Source organism: Ruditapes philippinarum, unplaced genomic scaffold (assembly GCF_026571515.1).
Source record: "Ruditapes philippinarum isolate M1 unplaced genomic scaffold, ASM2657151v2 ctg2356_1_1_1_1, whole genome shotgun sequence".
NCBI classification, from domain to species: Eukaryota; Metazoa; Mollusca; class Bivalvia; order Venerida; family Veneridae; genus Ruditapes; species Ruditapes philippinarum.
Genome location: NW_026858859.1, coordinates 93,163 through 116,788, shown reverse-complemented (window position 1 = coordinate 116,788; position 23,626 = coordinate 93,163). Strand labels below are relative to the sequence as shown.

Here is a 23,626-nt window from a genome sequence, read left to right as displayed (position 1 = left end):
CTTAAGTTATGCTCCGGAAACTGTTTTCAGTTTTAAGGTAATAGTGACCTTGACCTTTGACCTTGTGACCCCAAAATCAATAGGGGTCTTCTACCCAATATAAACAATCATCCTATGAAGTTTCAATATTGTGGGCCAAATGGAACTTAAGTTATGCTCCTGAAATCAAATTGCTAACAGATGGACGGACACCAGGGGGTATAACATAATATGCCCGAAAGAAATAATAAATTAAAGGAAGGGAATAATTCATAATAATAAAAATCAATGAACCGGAATATACCAAAGATATGCACAACTAGACTTGGTACTGATCATTCCTGTAAAGTCTAGTGTAAAATCTAGATAAAATTGCACCTGTAGTTTCTGATGAGTAGTCCATACCAGTTTTGTGATATATAGATGGACAGACAGACAGAACCCATTTTTCCCCCTTTTTTTCTTCAAAAAGGCGGGGTAAAATGACAAAGTTATTACAATCTAACTTTAACTCAAAATCTGACTTTGATGGTCAAGGTCATTTGTAAGCTAATATGCTATCCTAAATTTGCTTTAAATCATATATCATATCAAGAATTCATACTGGCTGTATCACTATAGATCCTTGATCAGAATTTCCCGGCTCTGCAGCTGGTTGCTGTTGTAATGTATTAGTGTTTGATGATTGGTCAACTGTACTGTCAACATCTGGAGATATAACTCTTTGTACAGCAACAATTCTGTTTTGAGCATCTACTATAAGTTGGTGAAGTGGATATCCTGTTTGCTAGAAGAATAAATTTGTTTCATGAATCACAATAGCCATCAAATAAATAATCAAGAGGTTGCTGGTTTGATCCTCAGGCAAAGTATAATAACGTCAAAACATTACATCAAAATCTCTGAAATCTCTGTTGTTAGAGGTCATAACCTTTAGACTTACTTCAAGCTATGGAATCTATTTTTAGAACAATTTCTTTACTAGACATCAGGAAATGAGTTCTTTCCTTTCATCATTTAACTCGTATGCTGAGTTGTTTTTAAAGGAAGGGAAATGATTTATAAAACAAAGGGAGAAATCAGCTATGCAAAACTACAAGCCAAATAACAAGAACTGTCGGAGGACAGTAACGCTCGACTATTCGAAAAGTTGTCACAAGTGTGTTTCATTGAGTATAATAATGCTTACCTATATGAATACATAAAATTGTCCGAAAAGGTACAAAGGCTTCTTCTTACGATGTTTTATCGAGTAAATCTCTGGTTTATTATTATGAATGCATAAAATTGTTCCAAAAAAGGCACAAACCCTTCAGTAGTTATGGAGATACCAGCTTACAAGCAAATACTTTACCTAGAATTTCTAAGCCGAATAAGGTGCATAATTATGAAAAAAAAAATCTGAGTTAGGGGGCTTGTGCCAATCATGTAAGATAATCACAGAAAACAAGTGTGTGAAGTTTCAATTCATTCCCTTCAGTAGCTATGGAGATACCAGCTTGCACGCAAAAAAATTAACCAAGAATTTCTAAGTCAATAAAAGGGCATAATTATGCAAAAAAGCAAATCAGAGTTATGGGACTTATGCCAATCATGTTAGATAATCTAAGAGAACATATGTGTGAAGTTTCAATCCATTCCCTTCAGTAGTTATGGAGATACTTGCCTACACGCAAAAAACTTAACCAAGAATTTTTAAGTCAAAAAAGGGGCATAATTCTGCAAAAAAGCAAATCAGAGTTATGGGACTTGTGCCAATCACGTTAGATAATCACAGAGAACAAGTGTGTGAAGTTTCAATCCATTCCCTTAAGTAGTTTTTGAGATACTTGCTTACAGGCAAAAACTTAACCAAGAATTTTTAAGTTGAAAAAGGGGCATAATTATGCAAAAAAGCAAATCAGAGTTATGGGACTTGTGCCAATCATGTTAGATAATCACAGAGAACAAGTGTATGAAGTTTCAATCCATTCCCTTCAGTATTTATGGAGATACCAGCTTGCACACAAAAACTTAACCAAGAATTTCTAAGTCAAAAAAGGGGCATAATTATGCAAAGAAGCAAATCAGAGTTATGGTACTTATGCAAATCATGTTATAATAATCACAGAGAACAAGTGTGTGTGGTTTCAATCCATTCCCTTTAGTAGTTATGGAGATACCAGCTTGCACACAAAAACTTAACCAAGAATTTCTGTTGAAAAAGGGGCATAATTATGCAAAAAAGCAAACCAGAGTTATGGGACTTATACCAATTATGCTAGATAATCACAGAGAACATATGTGTGAAGTTTCAATCCATTCCCTTCAGCAGTTATGGAGATACCAGCTTGCACGCAAAAACTTAACCAAGAATTTCTAAGTCGAAAAAGGGGCATAATTATGCAAAATAGCAAATCAGAGTTATTGGACTTGAGCCAATCATGTTAGATAATCACAGAGAACAAGTGTGTGAAGTTTCAATCCATTCCCTTCAGTAGTTATGGAGATACCAGCTTACACGCAAAAACTTAACCACATGGACGCAGATATAGACGCCGACAAATGGGTGAAGGCATTAGCTCGATTATTCTGCGTATAGTCGAGCTAATAAAATTATTCCACTTAGAAGCATTCCTACATGTACATAGACTCTCATCAACATTTATCATGCAGTTAAGAAAAGACATTTAAAGCTTAGTTCTATTTTTAGATCTGGCATCCATATTAGCAGCTGTTTTGAGATAAGTTTGATTAGGTATCTCAACATTCATATGAGAATGTTCTCAGTTTAAGAATAATTGTGTTTGTCAAAGTTAAGGGATTACAGAGCATTTAATTAGGAAACTTTCCATACAACCCTCATAAATTGTATAGCTTACATCACAAGTCTGTGAACTGCTAGCTGTAGATTGCGCTGACCCAAAACCATTGCTATTGTTATTCAAGTTGTTATAATTGCCTATCTGATCTTGATTCTCATTATTAGATTGTGACATCTCCAAAAAGTGCTGTCCTCCATTATGATGATCCGGATGGTAAGATGACTCTGCTGCCTGATAGATATGACTTCTAACAGAATCACTCTGTGGATATTAATTATACCTTATCATTATACAGTAATTTCATGGTTGTTACAATTAAATTTAATGCTTTGTAAGTAAAAAAGGAAAGTACAGGAAAGTAAGGTAAGGAAATGTAAGGTAAGTTCAGGGCAGACAGGTAAGATAAGGTAAGTAAGGTAAGGTTAGGTAAGGTAAGTTAAAGGCAAGGTAAGATATGGTCAGGTGATGAATAACAAAGTCGCCAATTATAGCTAAAATCAAATATTTGACCTTGAAGGTCATGATTGATATAAATTTTGTAGAGGTCCAACAAGGCAAAGCTACATGCCAAATATTTAAGTTGTCTCATTATGGGTAGATTTCTATCAAGCAGTTTAAATTTTCTGCCATTGGTTCAAAAGATATACAATAGATATAAAACTGCTTTCAGACAGACATATGGATGACCAGGTGCATAACAATAATTATACTCTGAAATATTGCCCGACATATAATAAAAGATAACACTGTAGTCTAAAATTTCAATCGTGCTTGAGATATTCCTAATTTCTAAATTATTGAAAAAATTCGGACACAATTTCGGACACAAAATAAGAGGACACATTCACTCAAACTTCATGAAAACAAATACATGTATTCAAATATGAACAAGCATTTGATAGTATTGTGGGCAATACAGTAGTCCCCTACCGGTCCCTTAAAAAGTTCTTTAATTGTCATACACTCCTGTGTATTGCCATTTATAATGAATTTGAGGATGAAGTCTGTATTTGAAAATATTGACCACAAAACATAATAAAACAAGTTTCATAAAAATATTTCCAGTACTTTTTGAGTTATTACTGGATTCCGTTTATGTGTAAAATTTGCCATATTTTCAGTCTATGTGTTGCCATAGCAACCAGAATTTTCAACATAGGAAGAAAAGAAAACTAGAAATGTGTCATCATGCCACGGATGCCCCCGCATGCAGCCAAAATTTCAGATGGTGCATTAATTATTTTTTTCATTTTAAGTTCAAAGCCCTTAAAACTTTTTAATGTTAACACAAACCATTTTCATACAATGTTCAAGGCACTGAAATTATTCAGTCTTAACCTTTTAAAAATAGCATATTGCATATTTGTAGCCAAAATAATGGCTAACAGTAGGTGTGCTGAAACTGAAAGTTCAAAATTTTTCCAACATTCAGGAAAGATAAGTTTGTCTAAAATCATTGAACCACGACCAAATTCAAACTTAAACTGCTTATTCCTAAGATGTATCTATATTATTTTCAAAGTGAAAGGGACATAACTCTGCCAAAAAATCATCAAACCATGACCAAATTCCAACTTGACCTGCCCATTCCTTTGACATATCCGTATGTCAAATTTGAGTTGAATATGTAACACTGTTGGGTAGATAATGAACAGAAACTGTAAATTTCATATTATTTTCAAAGTGAAAGGGGCATTACTCTGCCAAAAATCAATGAACCATGACCAAATTCGAAATTGGCCTGGGCATTCCAAAAACATATCCATATGTCAAATTTGAGTTGAATGTGTTGTACCACAGGGGGCCCACACAGTGTTTGGATGGTATATACTGCTTGATAGTGACTTAAAATGAGATTTTAGTCATAACCTTATAATATGTATATAAATATAGACCTGTATTTTCTCATGACATATCCATATGTCAAGTTTGAGTTGAATGTGTTGTACCGTTGGGGAGATAATGAACGGAAACTGAAAATTTCATATTATTTTCAAAGTAAAAGGGGCATAAATCTGCCAAAAATCATGGAACAATAACCAAATTCGAACTTGACCTGTATTTTCTCATGACATATCCATATGTAAAATTTGAGTTGAATGTGTTGTACCGTTGGGGAGATAATGAACGGAAACTGAAATTTCATAATATCTACAAAGTAAAAGGGGCATAACTCTGCCAAAAATCATCGAACCATGACCAAATTCGAACTTGACCTGTATTTTCTCATGACATATCCATATGTAAAATTTGAGTTGAATGTGTGCAACCGTTCTTAAGATAATGAACGGAAACTGATGATGACGGAATGACAGAATGACGGAAGGACGGAAGGATGGAAGGATGGAAGGACGGAATGACGGAACAGGGTAACACTATATGCCCCGGCCATTACATGGCGGGGGCATAAAAACATGCATAATTTCAAGACTGCCATCTACCCATATGTCAAGTTTCATAAAAATATTTCCAGTACTTTTTGCGTTATCACTGGATCCAGTTTATGTGTAAAATTTGCCATATTTTCAGCCTATTTGTTGCCATAGCAACCAGAATTTTCAACATAGGAAGAAAAGAAAAAGACGTGCATAATCTCAAGACTGCCATCTACCCATATGTAAAGTTTCATAAAAATATTTCCAGTACTTTTTGCGTTATCACTGGATACAGTTTATGTGTAAAATTTGCCATATTTTCAGCCTATTTGTTGCCATAGCAACCAGAATTTTCAACATAGGAAGAAAAGAAAAAGACGTGCATAATCTCCATACTGCCATCTATCCATATACCAAGTTTCATAAAAATATTTTCAGTACTTTTCAAGTTATCGCGGGATCCAGTTTTGCGGACGGACAGACAGATGGACGGACAGACGGACGGAGGGTAAACCTAAAGTCCCCTCCGGTAAACCGGTAGGGGACTAAAAACAAATTTTTGAACATCAACGAATTTAAAGAGCTGACATATAATTGTTTGATATGTGACCTTTAAGGGTCACTTATGACCTTCACAATGTTCTGCACATTACTTTGTTCAGGTGAACATTTGGGACCAAGTTTGAAGGAAATCCTTAAAGAGGTATTGGAATCAATTGAGTGGATATATTTAAGGGTGTTCTTGACCTTCAGCTCGCACAGCAGTGGCATAGTTTGTGCATATTGCCTTGTTGTGCCAATTTGAAGGAAATCCTTCAAGGGGTATAGGATTTATAGAGCAGATACGATGGAGACAGACTGACTGACAGACACAACAAAGTGATTACAGTATAACCCCCTATACATAATCAGATAATGTACTTTGGGGTATAATAATATATGTTATTTTGGTTTTGGAGTGATATATGTGGATATATTACCTGTCAAGATTTTATATCACCCGAGCCGTTAGGCGAGGGTGATATTTTATCTTGGCAGGTAATATATCCACATATATCACTCCAAAACCAAAATAATAATTTTATTACCCTTCCCCTGCCGAGTTAAGACGATTTTAATATAAATCATTGCTACTTCAAATGAAACGTCGAAATAAGATTCCCTTTAGGGTACCCCTTCACCACAACATGATGTCACATATTTTCTTTCGAACCTAACGAATGTAAACAAGAGAAAAGGAGTAGTCTGTTTAACGCACTTTTTTGGAATTAATATCAGGCTTTCACAAGGTCATATTTGTTTTCAATACTGATGAGAATATGTATCATACTCTATTTTGGTAAATATTTATCATTTACAGTTAAAAAGTGCTTGTAAATCGGAATTTACATCACGAAAAATTAAACCGTACGCGCATCGCCACAGCCCATGTTGTTTACACCGTGGGGTACCCAACGGGGAAATTTAGTGTGTATATTACCCGTCTGGCTCGGTAATATCAATTTCTTTCGGGTGACCAATATCCAATCAAAAAGGAGGAAAAAGTCTGGAAGGGTAATAAAACAAGATACCTGAACATCATAGCTGTCTGAAACATAACGGCTTGAATTCTGAAACACAGACTGCCCTCTATATACAGCTGGTGCAAAAGATGCTGAAGATGAAGAAGTTATAGAGGAGCTTGGTTCCTCCTCTCTGGCTGACTGATATATTGGATGGTCTGGATGTGTGCCTTGCCATGAAGATGGGGTGTTTGAACCGATATCTCCCATTTTTACAGTGTTTTTTGAGCAACAAACAACACTAACTATTTATTTTATCTGAAATACAATTAATTTTACTCATTTCATACATGTAGCTGTATTTTAAGTGTTGTCACCAAATTATTTTTTAGTCTCAAAAACAATAACGTTTTAAACCATGCAAATTATCATGTGAGCATTTTTGTGATTTACTTAACTCAAAACATTATATTTCTTGACTTAGACTTTTTGAAAAATTGAAAGACTGCAGCTTTAACTGTAAATAAAATGATAGAAAAACACTAGTGACTGCCCAAGGTATCTATCTACCAAATATGAAAGACATTGATCACTAAATACATTAGTAAAATCTGTAGGAGCAAGTGTTAAAATCTATTATTATTTCCAACGCATTGATTATGTGGCTCCAACCTCCACCCAATGTTACAGGACCACCAAGGTATTCTTACAACAAGTATAAAAATCTGTTTCTAGCTTTGGTTACTTTAACCCAGTAAACTGTTATTCTCTTCCCATATCTTATAATATGGAAGTCCAAAGAAACAGTAACTCAATTATCTAAATTATTATAATATTACCACAAAAATTTAGACCTGAAGAAGATAAAATATCATTGAATAAAATTCATACTCCTAATAGAAGATGGCTGGGATAAATGGAAAAGGCTAGTTGCTAGTTGTTATGTATATGACTTCAAAGGAGGAAGCATTTTTTACCCTAAGTGTGAAGTCTACTACGCAAAGCTTTAGGCATAGAATTTATCCACTAAAAGATAAGATGTGTTTTCCTATACCGTAGTCTACATAAAGAAAGTAACTACTGTTGCAAGGCCAATTTTGACCCGAGGGTCATGATTAATATAACTTATCTAGAAATCTACAAATTGATGCTACATGTCCTGAAGTGTGTCGGAGTAACAAACAATGCAATTATCATTTAGACCCCTGGAGATATTACTTCAGGCATGTATAGTTGTAAAAGTTGTAAGTCTTTCGTTAAATTATGTTTATTGGTAAAAATGATGCTTTAATTTATTTTTTTGTTGGTAGTATTTTTGAAAATCGGATCATTTTGATCCCACGGCCGGAGATCTACAGACAAGGTCGAAAATCGGGGGGTTTTGTCCCCCAGCAGAGGATATGGCATGTATGCATGTCAAATGTCTAAGCTTTGGGCTTTGTACTTTCTCTGTCAGTGGTATGAATTTTCTGTCACTTATAAAACCTGTCATTACACTGGTTAGCAAAAATGAGCTTGTTTATTTTCACAAAAGTTTTATTTACCTTAAAAGTATTTATCTAAGTCATATACACATAACAAAATCTTATCATAAATTATATTAAATCAGTGGTTTCATTAGAATCCTTCCATGCCTGTAGGATATGCTCGGTTCAAAATATGTATATTTCATCATCTTTTGTGACCTTGACATTGCATATATTGACCTAAATTACAAGTGTCACAGCAGCAGTAATGATAATGACCATTTGTGTTACAATCCCTAAATTAATGATGACTAAAAGGTCCTTATACAAATCTTTGTATTTTTACCTGAACTTTGACCCCTTTGTGCAACCTTGACTTTGGCTGAAGGGACCTGAATTTTATGCGCAACACTCTACCTCACAATGGTTAATATTTGTGCCAAGTTATATTGAAACAGGGCTTCCACTAAGTTTCAAAATTTGGAAGTCAGACACTGTAAAATCTCTGATATTGGAAGCAAAGAAGGAAAAGTATTAGATCCTGGAAGTCACAAGCCAAAATCAAGGATTAAATGACTCCCAAACTTCCCTTAATGGAAGCCCTGTTGAAATCCCTCAATGCATGTAAAAGTTTTGCTTCAGACATGCATTTCTCAATGAGCTCTAAGTGTGACCTTGACCTTTAACCTAGAGACCTTGTTCATGCCCACAACACCGCTTCTCATAGTGGTGAACATTTCTATGTAGTTTTAAAGGGCAATAACTCTCACAAATATCATTGAAAAATACAGATATCATGCACAACTAGACTTGGTATACTGATAATTTCTGTAAAGCTAGGATGAAATTGCACCAGTAGTTTCTGAGAAGTAGTCAGGACAAGCTTCTTGGTAGCTGGCAACACAAAAAAAAACCTTTTTCATAAAAGGGCCATAAATCATTCACGCGGAAAACCTGTGTAATATGCGCAAGGACTTGAACTACTGATCAATTCTCTAAAGTTTTATTGAAATTGCATTAGTGGCAGTGTAAGAAATTAGGATTTAAATCCACTAGGCTGGTCGGACTACCAGATTGAAATATTCACAAGCCCAAAAGACTTTTCACTAGCACAATTCATTTGTTCAAAACAGTTGTTTATATTGCCTCTGAAAATACAGTAGCCTGGACGGGCTTGTTACTGTGAAAAGTTTATAGCCCGGGGAGAAATTTAGTAGTCAGGGGCTATAGGACTACTGCTAATTTCGAACACTGTAGTGGTTTAAAAGGACTGGTCAGGACAAAGTTTAAGAATAAAAATCACATAATATAATATAACCCATTTTTGAAAGAGGCGTATAAAAATCATTGAACAGGTAAGAACAACTAGACTTAGTATTGATCATTCCTGTAAAAATTTGGATGAAATTGCAAAAGTAGTTTCTTGGGAGTAGTCTGGGCATGTATTGTGACAGAAGGACAGACAGACGACAGAGAAGTGCTCCCTTTATGTTGCTGCTACTCTGTAGAGGTGACAAAAGTGCCGAAAAGACTACGTCTAGGAGGTAAAATTACTGTTATCTTAGGGAGAGCATCCCGACATGCCCACATGCTTAGGTACATTCCCTGAAAGACTACTTTAAATTCTCATTCTTCCATCCACTGAAACAGTCTACCCCTACTTAAAAATTGTTACATTGCATACACTTTACCAATCTCACTATAACAGATTGCCAGACTGCTTTCAAACAGAGTAACCAACATCCCTTGAACTATGAGACATGATCAAAAATATATGAAGCTGATTAAATTCATAAAATTAAAAACTTATTGGACTTTTATCTACATTGTATGTTAAATTTTATTATCACCTAGTATAACAGTATTTGTTGATACAAAATCTTAATGTATAAATATTTAGTATATTTCATGTTGTACATGTACTAGCTATTAACCAGTATTTTTTTGTTTTTCATCACATTATACTTCTCATTTTTTTTAATTTTCACACTTTAATCAAGTGTTTGACATGCTTGACAGGTTGAGATTCTAATAGGTGTCAAGATAAATGGTTTCTGCTAATTGGAAGATACTGACATTTTGAAGGTTTTAAATGTATTATCTCAATTATAATATTCATTTACACCTTTTTCAATTTCCGGATTTTGGAAGTTAATTTGAATTGATATAACCCAAATTTTACCAGAAATTCGTTCAGAATTCAGAATTTAGAAGTTCAAAGTTTAGAAAACGGGAGAAATTTTGTGACCCTGAAAAATGTTCGGTTTTCAGAAGTTTCCGGATTTTAGATGTTCAATCTATATACGTTCCTATTCCTTTAAACCGAAAGCAGTTCTTTTTGCTGAAGTGTCACTTACAATTGTTTTGCGCTGAGTTAGTTATAAGTACGGAAATATTTATATTGATGGTAAAGTTTTCAATGATACCAAAATGTAGCAAAATCATGTATTCTCTTCTCTTCTATACCCAAAAAGTCAGCTATGGCAATGTAGATTTTCAAAAAATTTCGGGGGAGCATGCACCCCCCCACTCCCCCGGACCCCCTAACACTAGAGTGCTTTCTTTCAAGCTACGCCCCTGTATACCCTCAAATAGACAATGTTGACCTTGAATGAGCAAGTGTGACCTTGACCCTGGAGGTAGGGGTCTGGTAAATGTTGCGCATGTCACATCGTCTTACTATAACAAACATTTGTGCCAAGTTATTTCAAATTCCTTTGATAAATGACAAAGTTATGGACCGGACACGAAAGTGTGATGGACAGACAGACGGAGCCTATTTCTATATCCCCCTTTTTTCTTTGAAAAGGTGGGGGGACAATAAACCCTTTAATAAACCCTTTACACTTCCCACTATTATTTTAATAATATTTTATATATATAAATGTAAATTATCTTATATATGTCTTATTTTCTTTCACACTTTAACTTAGTCCCCGCAAACCAGTCAAGGGGTTTGACAGAAAAAGACAGAATTTTAAAGAAAATGCCCTAAAATGGTCCCTGTTCTAGAGTCAACACCATTAGATCTACCTCTTTATGTCACAAGTCGTCAAATGTTTGTTCAGTAAATTTTATGTATCTGTCAAAATTCTTCAACATTAAATTATTATAATTACTGTAGAAAATATTGAATTTTTAAATTAAAAAAAATACAACAACAAGCAGTGGGCACCCATGGATATCTTTGACTTTCCACCATTTTGAAATATATTTTCTATTATGGTTTTATCTAAACATATGATATATTCAATTAGTGTTTCAGAACATTAGATCTACTGTATGTCCCTTATTTATCAGTTTATTCATTTTTCTATCATGTTTTACTGCTAAATGGAATATCCCAGACTGACCAGATACCCCCACATTAAAAATGCTAGTGCTTGGGAGTGTACCACTTTGCCAACAACCCCGGCCGGGAGAGTCCACGTCGAAGGGGTTCATGGGAAATTTCAACTTGCGTATTAATTAGCAATAAGATCTTTCACCATCTAACAATTAAAATTGTACAATATGAACATTAATCACAACAAAAAAAATATAAGAACTGTGTAAAATTCGCATTTAATCCTTACATTATCACTTAACATTTAGCTGACTAACCTCCATGTTTTTCAGTCTCGCTTACTCCCGATCCCGGTCACATGATAAACATATTTGGCGAGAATATTGTTTACAAATGGCTGCCTTCATGAAAAATATATTCAAAGACTTAATATTTTCCGCGTTCATGAAAGACAGAATATTATAGGAATATAAAAGATATGACAGAAAACATACACAAACCTAGTTTGTACCGCTGGAAACGTCAAGAAGATCCACGGTCTTATTCACGATCACAGGCAGGAATTTTAATTTTGACGTGTGGGAGTGGGTTAGATTCATATTTATGGACTGTCCATAAATTTATACTAGAAATTTTAAGATTTTTCAATCCATCAATTTACAATTAAATATTCAATGTGAAATTTGCTGTTTTTTGTTTAACAATAAAATCCGCAGCTTAATACAAGTTGTTTTATTGATTGTTTATAAATTATACGGGGAGTCCGGGCTTTGGCTTGCCCGGCTATAGACTACACGTTGTAGCCCGGAACGCCGTATTATCGGCGTATTTAAAGTTTCCACTATGTACTATCTACGCGTTTTTTTTTTTCAGTGCTAGATTAAATAATTTACTGGGCAGGAACCAGTTTCCGGACAATACCAGTTTCCAGACAAGTATTATAACGGCTTAATTTTGGCTTTATCGATGACGATCGGTATTATATATCATGAAGATGCTTGGTTTGATTGTTTGAGAAAATAAACTTCCTTCCAAGTTGATACATCATTAAAATTTTGTGAGGATATCTTACCTGTGTTTTATAAACAGCCTTATATCCCTTTGGGGCATGTAATTTGTTCTGCACATGCGCAATATTTTGTTTATTTTGGGATATAATTTGGGGTAGCAATTAATGCACAATGTACTTCATTCGAAGTTCATTGGGTGTAACCCCCAGAGCTAAATCTGTAACGTATCGGAAAACGGTGTTTAGCTAGGTTTACTCCACTTTCGCACTTCGTTGCTGTCGTACACACAAAAATATCCGTTTCACTTTTCAGTCATTCCGAGACCCATCACGCGATCGATATTTTTCTATCATAAACATTTTTCAGTAAATCAGCTTAATTATATAAGAAAGCTAATATGTGAGACGAAATTTTTTGTTATATGAGAATAATTAGCAGTTAAAAACAGATATGAATAGCAGCTTGATATATGTCCGGAAACTGCTTCTGCAAGAGTGAACAATTTACACTTTTGATGACCTAATTTAACCCTTCAGTTTGTACATTGCTTACGTCACCAGGCAGTATATTGTGTTATCGGACGTAGTTAGAGCTCAGGTTTTTGGTATGTTAGTTTTATTAATGCATGTTTATTATAAAAAAGTAGACAATTAAAAAAACTCAAATTCTGTCCGGAAACTGGTTCCTGCCCAGTATATTTTGCGTGAAAAAGCAGACACTTTTTCTACAAATTTACCGTAAGAAATTCAGTTTATGCTGAACTGGGTCAAAGATGTTTAGCTTCAATACACATGACCGCATACACAACTTCCTAAAGGGAGAACACTCTAGTATCGACGTATTCAGCATTGATCAACTATGGCAAGCCGTTGTTGTAAAAAACATGACTGAAAACTTGTCTTACCTTATAGTTTGGTTATCCACCGTCAAATAATTATCTTTCTGTACTTTACACACATATTATGGTTGATTTATAAAGTTTCAAGTCAAGAGTATGACTCAACAAGTTCATGGTTTTCAAAATAAAATGTCACCAAACAATGTCAAAGTGTTATTTCAAAACAATTAACTGGATATTTATAAAGTCAACATGGAACAGGAAACACTTAAACAGTCTTTTAACAGTTTTTTTTAAAGTTTTAAATTCATTTATTGGCAGTGGGGACATAGAAATTCACTATGACGCCGCACAACCCTGACCTCAGTGCAGAAGGACAAATGTGTCCAGTGATGACACTTATCGCATTGAGCCCACTTCACAATAACTAAACTTGTACACTGCTTAAGAGCTGGAGGTGAAAATTTATGGCACACACAGCAATTTGAAGATTCATCCTCAAATCCAGACTCAGTTTCAGCCTCTGAACTGCTGACATAATAAGCAGAAGGACCTGGATGAGGTAGTTGTTTTGAAGAAGATGATTGAACTGCTTTTGTAGTAGAGGATTTACTTAAAGATCTTACAGATTGAGAGGAATTATCAGTGATTGTTGCTTGATTTGCTTTGGGCTTTTTAGCTTGAAGCACTGTGATGTTGTTGGGCTTTGACAAACTACCAGCTAGAAATGGTGGTACAAACTTCTTCCTAGGTTTCCTACTGGGATCAGAGATGCCAGTGATGGTCCTGGACTTGAAGAAAATACTTCTAGGACTAAGTACACCTTCTGGAATGTTTTCTTTGTCAGTTTCTTGGGCATGTATTGGCACATTGGTTTGTGTTGGTGAACACTGAAGACACTGAGGTTGAGGATCAACAGCAGACACATTAGGAACACTTGGATAAATTGAAGAGGGTGCTATCTGGGACTCTTTGATCGTACAATCTGAGAATGGATATATTCTGGGACAGTCTTCCGGAAAGACGAAATGAGGTTTTCAGGACACAGAGCTTTCAAGTATGGCTTTGAAGTTAATTTAGACAACTCATACTTGGTGATCTTTTGACCTGGATGTTTCTGTAAATACATTTGACATTCCCTATAGTACATAGACTTCAAAGGTCCGAATACCCCAACATCTAAAGGCTGTGTTATGTGACTTGTGTGAGGTGGAAGCACAAACAGAATTATGTTTTTTTCTCTTGCCCAGTCAATAAGAGAGAGTTGTACATGTGATTTGTGTCCATCAAACAGGGCTACCGATTTTCCGCGGATTTCGTGAGCTCCTGGGTCATTTTTGAGATCGATGTAAATTCGACAAAGACAATAAATTCATTCGTCATATTTTATACAGTACCCAAAAACCGGCACGCTTCGGCTTTTATCGTTACGCTAGCCGCCTATGGTACGTCTGTAAGCGCTTTTCTCATTGGTCAAATCGAGTCTTTTCCGGCATTCTATTTTAGAATAACCAATCAAATTACAGTTTACATTGTCGCTCTTGTCTGTTGTCAAAATGTCGGATATTTGTTTTGGGGGCTGATGAAAACCTGAAGTCCAACTAAAGTGTCTCTGAATGGCTTTAAAGGCAACCAAGGAAGTCAAATTTAGAGTCCAGGAAATTGATTTTAGGGCATACCAAATCATCAGAATCCTGGACCCGCAAATGGGGGCTTGCTCAGCCCCCTTGACCCCCGGCGTATTTTCCTCTGATTTTGCAATTTGCTGTTGGCAGCCCTGATCAAAAAGAATCAGAGTTGGAGTATCAGATGAGACATTTGCATACTTTAGAAAGTGCTTTGTAAGATAGTTTTGGAAAATAAGAGAATTAGACCAACCACTATCAGACATTTCACCATCTGCACCAGTGGGAGCTCCATTTAAAAATTCACTATTCCACCGTTTCCCTGGGAAAATGTAATAGGGTGGGACCTGGTTCCCAACAGCATTTCCACCACCAATAATTGTCACAGTTGATGATCTTGGGGAAGTAACTGCTTGTTGCTGAGAGGTTGCATCACATACTAAATTACTATATGTGGTGGAGCATGCTCTGTATTAATGCCAGTCTCATCAATGTTATAAATGCGCTCGGGATTCCCTTCAAGTCCATTATCAGAAATAATGGTGCAAAGTTCCTTGAAATATTGATCAAGGACCTCCTTGGAGGCACATTTAGCTCGAAGTAAAGAGAGCTTTTGAGGTTTTGCAACCTTCAAATTTTCCCATCTTGTTAGAAAACCATAAAACCAACTGTCACTAAGTGGTTTGTCACTGTTTATTTTCTTGCCACAAGCCACTGCAAAATCAGCAGCCAGATATTGTACGTTGGCCTTAGTATAGCCATACCCAATGCTGGCCATGTGCTTTATATGGTCTGCCAACCTCTGCTCCTCTTCGGGTGAAAATAACTTCAATGGCCCTGGATTTGCCCCAGTCTCAACCCTTCCTGATCGCCTATCCTTGATGGTAAATTCTGGCACCCCATGCAGCCTAGAAGCACGATAGGCAGACATACCCTTATTGGTTGCATCATAGGCACGTTGAAGATTTGCTGGGTCATACTGGCGCCTCAGTTTCACTTGGTGTGGTGTACTAAAAGAAAGACGCCTCTTAGCAGTCAATGTATGAGAAACCTGAAAAAAGAATAACAGAGTAAAAAAAACTTACCTAAAAATGCAGATCTACAACTTGCTCTGCTCAGGATGGTTAATAATGTAAGTGTTATTATTACGAAAACGGCCTTCCATAGAAAAAAAAGTGACGTCATCAGTGTACATTGAGAAGTGATAGCAGACGGATATTATTTGTCGTGGATAAAGCTTTAAAAAAAAGGAATAAGTTGGGGTAAAAGCATATTAATTAATAGGATTTGATAGATTTTTATTAGCAATGAATTTTTTTTACCTGAATTTGTGACATTTTCTACGAAAATTTAGCGATTTGATGGAGCGTGAACTTCCTTGTTATTGTTTACTCACGTGAGAGGGTGGTAGGCGGTGTTATTTATGTAAATTACCGTATTTTCGGAATACGTCGATAATAGAGGTGCGCTGATAATACCGAGTTCGAGTATATATTTAAAAAAAAAAATCAAATAAAAAAACAATTAAAAAATATATAGAATTCTATAGCATATATGCCATAATTTTTAGACTCATTTCCGGGACACTTTTCATTTGGAGGCAGTGTTCGAAATTAGCAGTAGTCCTATAGCCTTTGACTACTAAATTTCTCCTCGGGTTACCAACTTTTCACAGTAACAAGCCCAACCAGGCTACTGTATTTTTAGAGGCAATATAAACAACTGTTTTGAACAAATGAATCGTCCTAGTGAAATGTCTTTTGGGCTAGTGAATATTCCAATCTGGTAGTCCGACCAGCCTAGTCGATTCAAATCCTAATTTCTTACACTGTGGAGGTGGGGCATTGATCAGCAAACATTTTTTTTAAATTTACATAGTGGCATACAACCTATATTACCAGTATTTACAACTATGAACTTGCAAATTTAATGACACCATAAACAAAAAACAGAATGTCAATAATTATTAACAGTTTTTCTATCTTGATAAAGTATTTAGGCATTGTAAATTCAATCAGTCACAGAATAGAATAAAGCTATTTTAAGTAAGGACAATTAGACATGTCGGTTACCTGAAACATTCGCTGAATCTAGTAGATTTCATGACCTCATTGACCTTTTCAAAAACCTAGCTAAACACCGTTTTCCGGTACGTTACGGATTTAGCTCTGGGGAATTACACCAAATGAAGTACATAACACAGTTACATGATATTAATATTATTTCTATTTTTCTATATTACACTCCATTAGGTGAATTCCCCAGAGCTATGTACAGAAAGTACCGGAAAACGGCGTTTAGCTAGGTTTTCGAATTCGTGAATATTTAGCGGTATTTTTCAGGGTGTAATAACTGCCTGCAGGCAGATTAAATTTATACTGGCCAGTTGTTAATGACAGTGTATGACACCTTCACTAAGGAAGCGACAGGGGATAAATAATTAATATTTTAATTGATCAAAATTATTGCCGATAATTGTTTGTTGGAAGGGGCAGATAGATATACCAATCAAAGGATTTGGATCCCCTTGCTTCAAGGTCAAGGTCACCGTTACTAAAAATAGAAAAATGGTTTCCGAACAATAACTAGAGTTAGGAATGAGATATTATGATCAAACTTGGTTTATAGCAAGCTTCTTCAAAGATCAAGGTCACACTTAAAAAAAACACAAAGGTATCACCATATACATATATTTTGGAAAAAAATTTGGTCAAACAAAAGTTCTTTCGGTCAGACAAGAATTGAAAGTTTGTCTGACGAATGTCAGGCAAATTTTTCAGCAGTTTTGCGAAGCCTGAACAGTGACCTTGACCTTGATCACAGACACTTGGGTAGCAATCCAAAGCTGCCTCTTAATATAAGCTATACTAAAGTCAATAGTCCAAAGCAAACTAAAGTTATTGAGCGGACACTGAATTTCTATTTTTAGTAACAGTGACCTTGGTCTTGATCACAGACACCTGGGTAGCAATCCCAAGCTGCCTTTTGATATAAGCTATCCATACACCAAGTTTGGTGTCAATAGGCCAAAGCATACTCAAGTTATTGAGCAGAAACTGGATTTCTATTTTTAATAACAGTGACCTTGACATTGATGACAGACGCCTGGGTAGCAGTCCCATGCTGCCTCTTGATATAAGCTACCTACACACCAAATAAGGCGTCAATAAGCCAAAGCAAACTCAAGTTATTGAGCAGAAACTGAATTTCTACTTTTAGTAACAGTGACCTTGACCTTGATCACAGACACCTGGGTAGTAATCCCAAGCTGCCTCTTAATATAATCTATACATACACCAAGATTGGTGTCAATAGTCCAAAGCAAACTAAGTTGAGTTGAAACTGAATTTCTATTTTTAGTAACAGTGACCTTGACCTTGAAGGTCATTGAAAAATGCTTGTCTGGAGCAAAACTTCTACATGCATGGGGGGATTTCAATTATAAACGGCACAAATGTTCACCATAATCATTGTCAGGCTTAGTGTCGCCTGCAAAATTTAGGTCCCTGCGACCAAGGTAAAGGTCACACAGGGGTCAAAGTTAACATAAAAAATATGAAAATGTGTATTCTGACCATTTAGTCATCATTTATTGAGGGGTTGAAACACAAGTGGTCATTATCATGACAACTTGTGTGAAACATGTAATTATACCCCGGAAACGAAGTTTGGGGGGTATATAGGAGTCACCAGGTGGTCGGTCGGTCAGTCCAGCGGTCCGTTGCATTTTCCTTGTCCGGAGCATAACTTGAAGACTAATGGTTTGAATTCAATATAACTTCAAACAATGGTCAAGCACATTGAGAAGTAGTGCAGTGCACAAGTACCATAACTCCATCTTGACTAATTACAGAGTTATTGCCCTTTGTTACTTTTTATTGTCCAGTGCATAACTTGAAAATTAATGGTTGGAATTCAATGAAACTTTATACAATGGTCAAGGGTAGTGAGATGAAGTGCAGTGCACAAAAACCATAACTCTATTTGGCCTAATTACAGTTATTGCCCTTTGTTACTTTTTTTGTCCAGTGCATAACTTGAAAACTAGTAGTTGGAATTCAATACAACTTCATACAATGGTCAAGCGCTATGAGAGGAAGTGCAGTGTACAATAGCCATAACTCCATCTTCAGTATTTATAGAGTTATTGCCCTTTGTTCCTTTCTGGACTTATTACAGAGTAATTCAATAAAACATCATCAATGGTCAACCACATTGAAAGGAAATGCAACATACAAGAACCACAATTATCTTTTATTATTGCCCACAACCATAACTCTATTTCAATTCTTTTTCAAGGTATTCTGTTACTAGTAACTAGTGATGTTCCTATTGTCGCAAGTCACCGATAATCAGTTACTGTTATGTAAAGCGACAATAATCGATTCACAAAATTTGTTCCGCGACGTCGTCGAAAATGTTTTAAGTATCAAAGGTAATTAATTCTGACGGTAATTTTCTTTTAGGAACTGCCTTTCGCAAAGAAATCTTCTCAGAGACAATTTGGAGCTGAAAAGGCTCAATAAGTAATGTAAACGATAGTAATATAATGTGATGTGAATGTAATTATTTGACATCCATTGCAAAATAAAATCTATTTCGCAAAATTATGTCTATATAAGGTTAAAACTGTGTTAAAAAATTGCTAAATGAAGTTCATGTTACTGAATATAATCAAGTGCCTTGGGAAGAAATGTAACTTCCATATTTCTTTTTAACGCGACTTTATTCGAAAAGTTATCGATTATGTCCCATCCGACTGAACCGATAATCGATTGGGACAAATTTCATCCGATTTCCATCACTACTAGTAACATCCTCATTTCTGAAGCAGTCTTGCGGGGGTATTAATCACATTTACTGATAGTTTTAGTTTAGGTTAAGATATGCAAGGTCAAGGTCACTTAAAATGATAGTAAAGGTCGCTAAGATGATAAAATATAGAGATTTTGTCCAGATCATATCTCGTGCACGCATGGAGGAATTTTAATGAAACTTCATAGAAAATATCACCATCATGAGATGCTGTTTTGCGCACATATCCAAGGCCTGTCTCCAGGTCAAAGGTCAAGGTCACACTTAGAGGTCATTGAAAAAGCTGGTCCAGAGCAAAACTTCTACATGCATAGAGGGATTTCAATATAGCTTGGCACAAATGTTCACCATTGTGAGGCAGAGTGTCTTATGCAAAATTTAGGTCCCTGCAGCCAAGGTCAAGGTTACATATAGGGTTCAAAGTACAGATAAAATATGAAAATGTGTATTCGGACCATTTAGTTATCATTTATTGATGGATTGAAACACAAATGGTCATTATTATAACTACTGGTGTAAAACATGTAATTAAGGTTAATATATGCAAGGTCAAGGTCACTAAAGATGATAAAATATATTTGTCAAGAGTATATCTTCTCAAGGCATGATGGGATTCTAATGTAACTTCATAGAAATGTTCAGCACTATGAGAAGCAGTGTCACATGCATGAACCAGGTCTCTAGGTTAAAGGTTAAAGTCACACTTAGCGGTCATTGAAAAATGCTTGTTCGGAGCCAAACTTCAACATTCATCGGGGACTTTAATGTAACTTGGCACAAGTGTGCACCATTGTTAGGCTTATTGCGCTCACAATCCAGGTCCCTGCAACCAAAGTCAAGGTCACATAGAGAGGTCAAAGTTTGTGTACGGGGACCATTTAGTCATTTATTATTAAATGGATAGTAACACAAATGATAACTATTGTGACTTCAAGTGTGACACATGTAGGTGATAGGTTAATATTTGCCAGGTCAAGGTCACAAGAGATGATAAAATATCTAGATATTTTCTGGATATTGTCCAGAGCATATCTTCTATATGCATATCCATAATGCCCACATCTCTGTCAAAAGCTTTTGTGACATGCGTATTTTGAGACAATGTTGCCCTTGTTAAAAACTATAATAACTTAATATTCCTCACTGAAACCAGAGCTTAGATTTTTGGCATGAAACATTGTCTAGTAGACTGGTATTAGGATATTCAAATTATGGCATCAGGATCAACATTTGCCTTGCCCAGGAGGTCTTGGGTTTTCCCCTTTATATATATATACTTATTTATTTACTTATTTACATATTTAAGAATTAAAGAATCTTTTTCTCTAAAACACTAAGGGTTTACAGTCCTAAAATTTGTTGTGGAGGTTAGTCATGACTAGCAGATGACCTAATCAGTAGGTCAATGGTCAAGATTACATTTGCCTTGACCACAAAAAGCTTGTCCAATTAGAGAATATTGTCTTCAGCTAATGGCCTATTTGTTATTATGTTTGTGCTATTGTTATAATGTATTTTTTATCTTCTTTTTTTGCATTATTTTCAGAAAGTGGCAACAAACAGTGACATCCAGAATTGGATCCAGGTAGATGTTCCTGAACTTTACTTGTTAAAGTACAAGAAGAGAACTTTTAATATTATAAAATATGACATTCTATCTTATTAAAACATTAAATGCCTAAATTATTTCTATAGAACTATTTTCCAAATAGCAAATGCTTTTAGTGATTCATTCTTTTATGAAAGTAACAGACAAATCTTCATGTTAATTTTACTTTCTTTGCAAATTTTTAAAAACTCTTGCTTATAAAGATCATAATTATGTTAAATTTGAAGATAGTTATTGAAGTAACCTGGATATGACATCGTATTGTAGAAAGTTGAAGATGCATCTCACCGAGCAGCTGAGCAAGTATTTGGTTCAAGCCAACATGGAAGAACAAGAGGGAAAGCTATTGCTAAGGCTACAAGAGAATATATGCAAGATGATGAGCAAGCATATAATGAAGGTAAGCTTCCTATTGGCAGTCCAGGCTGTGGCATACACCCTTCCAAGAATTGAAAAAATAAATTTATTTATTTACCTGCAATTTGTAATAACTCCCAGAATATATTTGTTGTACTAAATACATGCTAAAACACCCCTCTGACCAGTGTTTCTGATAGCTAGGATTTTTTTAGTTCACCAAAGCAGAACATGCTTAAGGTAAATTATTATAATCACTCCCTGTCTGTTGTCCATCCATTCACACTTCTCTTTAAAAAAACACCTCTTCCTTAAACCACTGGATCAATAATATCAAAACATTCTAGAAATTATCAAAGTTGTTAAAAGTTGTTCAAAAAGATTCATTCCATGCAAAACTGGTTGTCATGGCAACAGAAATAAAAATCTTTAAAAATCATCTTCTCTGAAACAATACAGGCAAGAGATTAGATAATTGGCATAAAACATCATGTAATGGACCTCTATTAGGCCTCTTCAAATTATAGCCCTGGGGTTTAAATTGGCTGTGCCCAAGGGGGTCATGGGTTTTCCTTATAATATATCTATATAGTAAATTCTTCAACTATTGTCTCCTCTGAAGCCATGAAGGTTAGCTAACAGCTTAGATATTTAGTATGAAACATCATCTAATGGGTTTCAACTAAGCTTGTACAAACAAAAACTCTGGGACTGAAATTGGCCTGGCCCCGGGGATTGTTCGTTTACCTTGTATATTTGAAGAAAAATCCTTAAAAAATCATCTCCCCTGAAATTTAAAAGACTAGAGCTAAGATATTTGGCATGAAACTTGGGAATTTTCAGGTTCATTAAGTCTTGTCCATCTAGACCATACCCACTGGTGAGCGATTAAGGGCTATCATGACCCTTTTGTATGGGTCATGGTATTCTACATCCCCACATATGGATGGGTACTGAATCACATAAACTGTCAAGCTTAAATAATGGCTGTTCTTATGATCAGTATATAAAGAGCTGCTTCTGAATGATTTTGTTTTTCTGGATAACTTTGTTTTAGCTCAAGATTTATTGTCACAATGGATGGAAGAAAAAGTGAATCTTACCGGTGGACTTGGACCAGAGATAGACTGTAACTATGATGAAGATGGATGGGAAAAACATGAGATACAGGCAGATGTAAAACGAGAATGGGACAACCTACTTGCCAACAACTATGAGGAATATGGACTTCCATTGTCATCCAGATTAAATAACTCGCATTCTAAAGGTAATTTGTATATTGCTTTAACTCTATAATTTTCTACAGTCGATACTTGTTATCTTGAAGTTGCCGGTACCTTTGAGAAAAAAGTTCACCACTTATAGTCGTCACCTTGTCCGTCTGTCCGTACAAACCAGAGGTACTTGTGTGACTTGGAGAACAATGGGTAACAGTAAATTCTCTATGATCCTATTCATTCCGTTTTTACCTTGTAGGTATATAGATCTAAATGGGTAGATGTGTAGTGCACAAGAACTTGAACTCCGCCATTTCAAATTTTGTAGTTATTGCCCTTTGTTCATTTTTACATTTTGAACTTTGTCTGGGACATAACTCGGAAACCATAAGAGGTATCAACAAGAAACTTTGTAGGTTGATAGATCGCATTGATTAGAAGTGCAGTGCAAAGAACAGTAACTCCGCCTTGCCTTATTTTGGAATGATTGCACTTTGAACTTTTTCCAGGGACATAACTCTGAAATTACAAGAGGTGTACTTTCCTGTGTCCAAAACCTATTTGGGGAGCATCACCCGGCTCAAACCGGGCTCTTGTTTTGTCTTGTTTTCTTTATTTAATTATTTTACAAGTTATTAATTTTCCAAAAAATCTTCTTTTTAAGTAATTGATATTTACCAGGGGAAATAAGGCTGGCATGTCAAATAAATTCACACCATGATAATGACACAGCAATATTCCAC

The 23,626-nt window shown here is 35.5% G+C and overlaps 2 protein-coding genes across 6 annotated transcripts in view; one reads left to right on the top strand and one right to left on the bottom strand.

The window, feature by feature from the left end:
• The window catches only part of LOC132754503 (PR domain zinc finger protein 10-like), a 68,546-nt gene extending 56,724 nt beyond the window's left edge, over nucleotides 1-11,822 (bottom strand). For 2 of the 5 annotated variants that reach the window (XM_060745139.1, XM_060745144.1), the window contains exons 1-4: nucleotides 11,702-11,761; nucleotides 6,730-6,978; nucleotides 2,841-3,044; nucleotides 584-766 (exon numbers count right to left, since the gene is read on the bottom strand). In XM_060745139.1, coding sequence (XP_060601122.1) covers nucleotides 584-766; nucleotides 2,841-3,044; nucleotides 6,730-6,930 — 588 coding nt within the window. In that variant the 5' untranslated portion in view covers nucleotides 6,931-6,978; nucleotides 11,702-11,761. Of the gene's footprint in view, nucleotides 1-583; nucleotides 767-2,840; nucleotides 3,045-6,729; nucleotides 6,979-11,301; nucleotides 11,439-11,479; nucleotides 11,564-11,701 lie in introns of those variants that run through there. The other 3 variants (XM_060745140.1, XM_060745142.1, XM_060745143.1) reach the window with 3 other exon arrangements.
• Nucleotides 11,774-23,626, top strand: part of LOC132754506 (coiled-coil domain-containing protein 191-like) — a 44,992-nt gene continuing 33,139 nt past the window's right edge. The window contains exons 1-4 of the mRNA XM_060745146.1: nucleotides 11,774-11,968; nucleotides 21,247-21,285; nucleotides 21,577-21,709; nucleotides 22,724-22,933. Coding sequence (XP_060601129.1) covers nucleotides 11,891-11,968; nucleotides 21,247-21,285; nucleotides 21,577-21,709; nucleotides 22,724-22,933 — 460 coding nt within the window. The 5' untranslated portion in view covers nucleotides 11,774-11,890. The remainder of the gene's footprint in view (nucleotides 11,969-21,246; nucleotides 21,286-21,576; nucleotides 21,710-22,723; nucleotides 22,934-23,626) is intronic.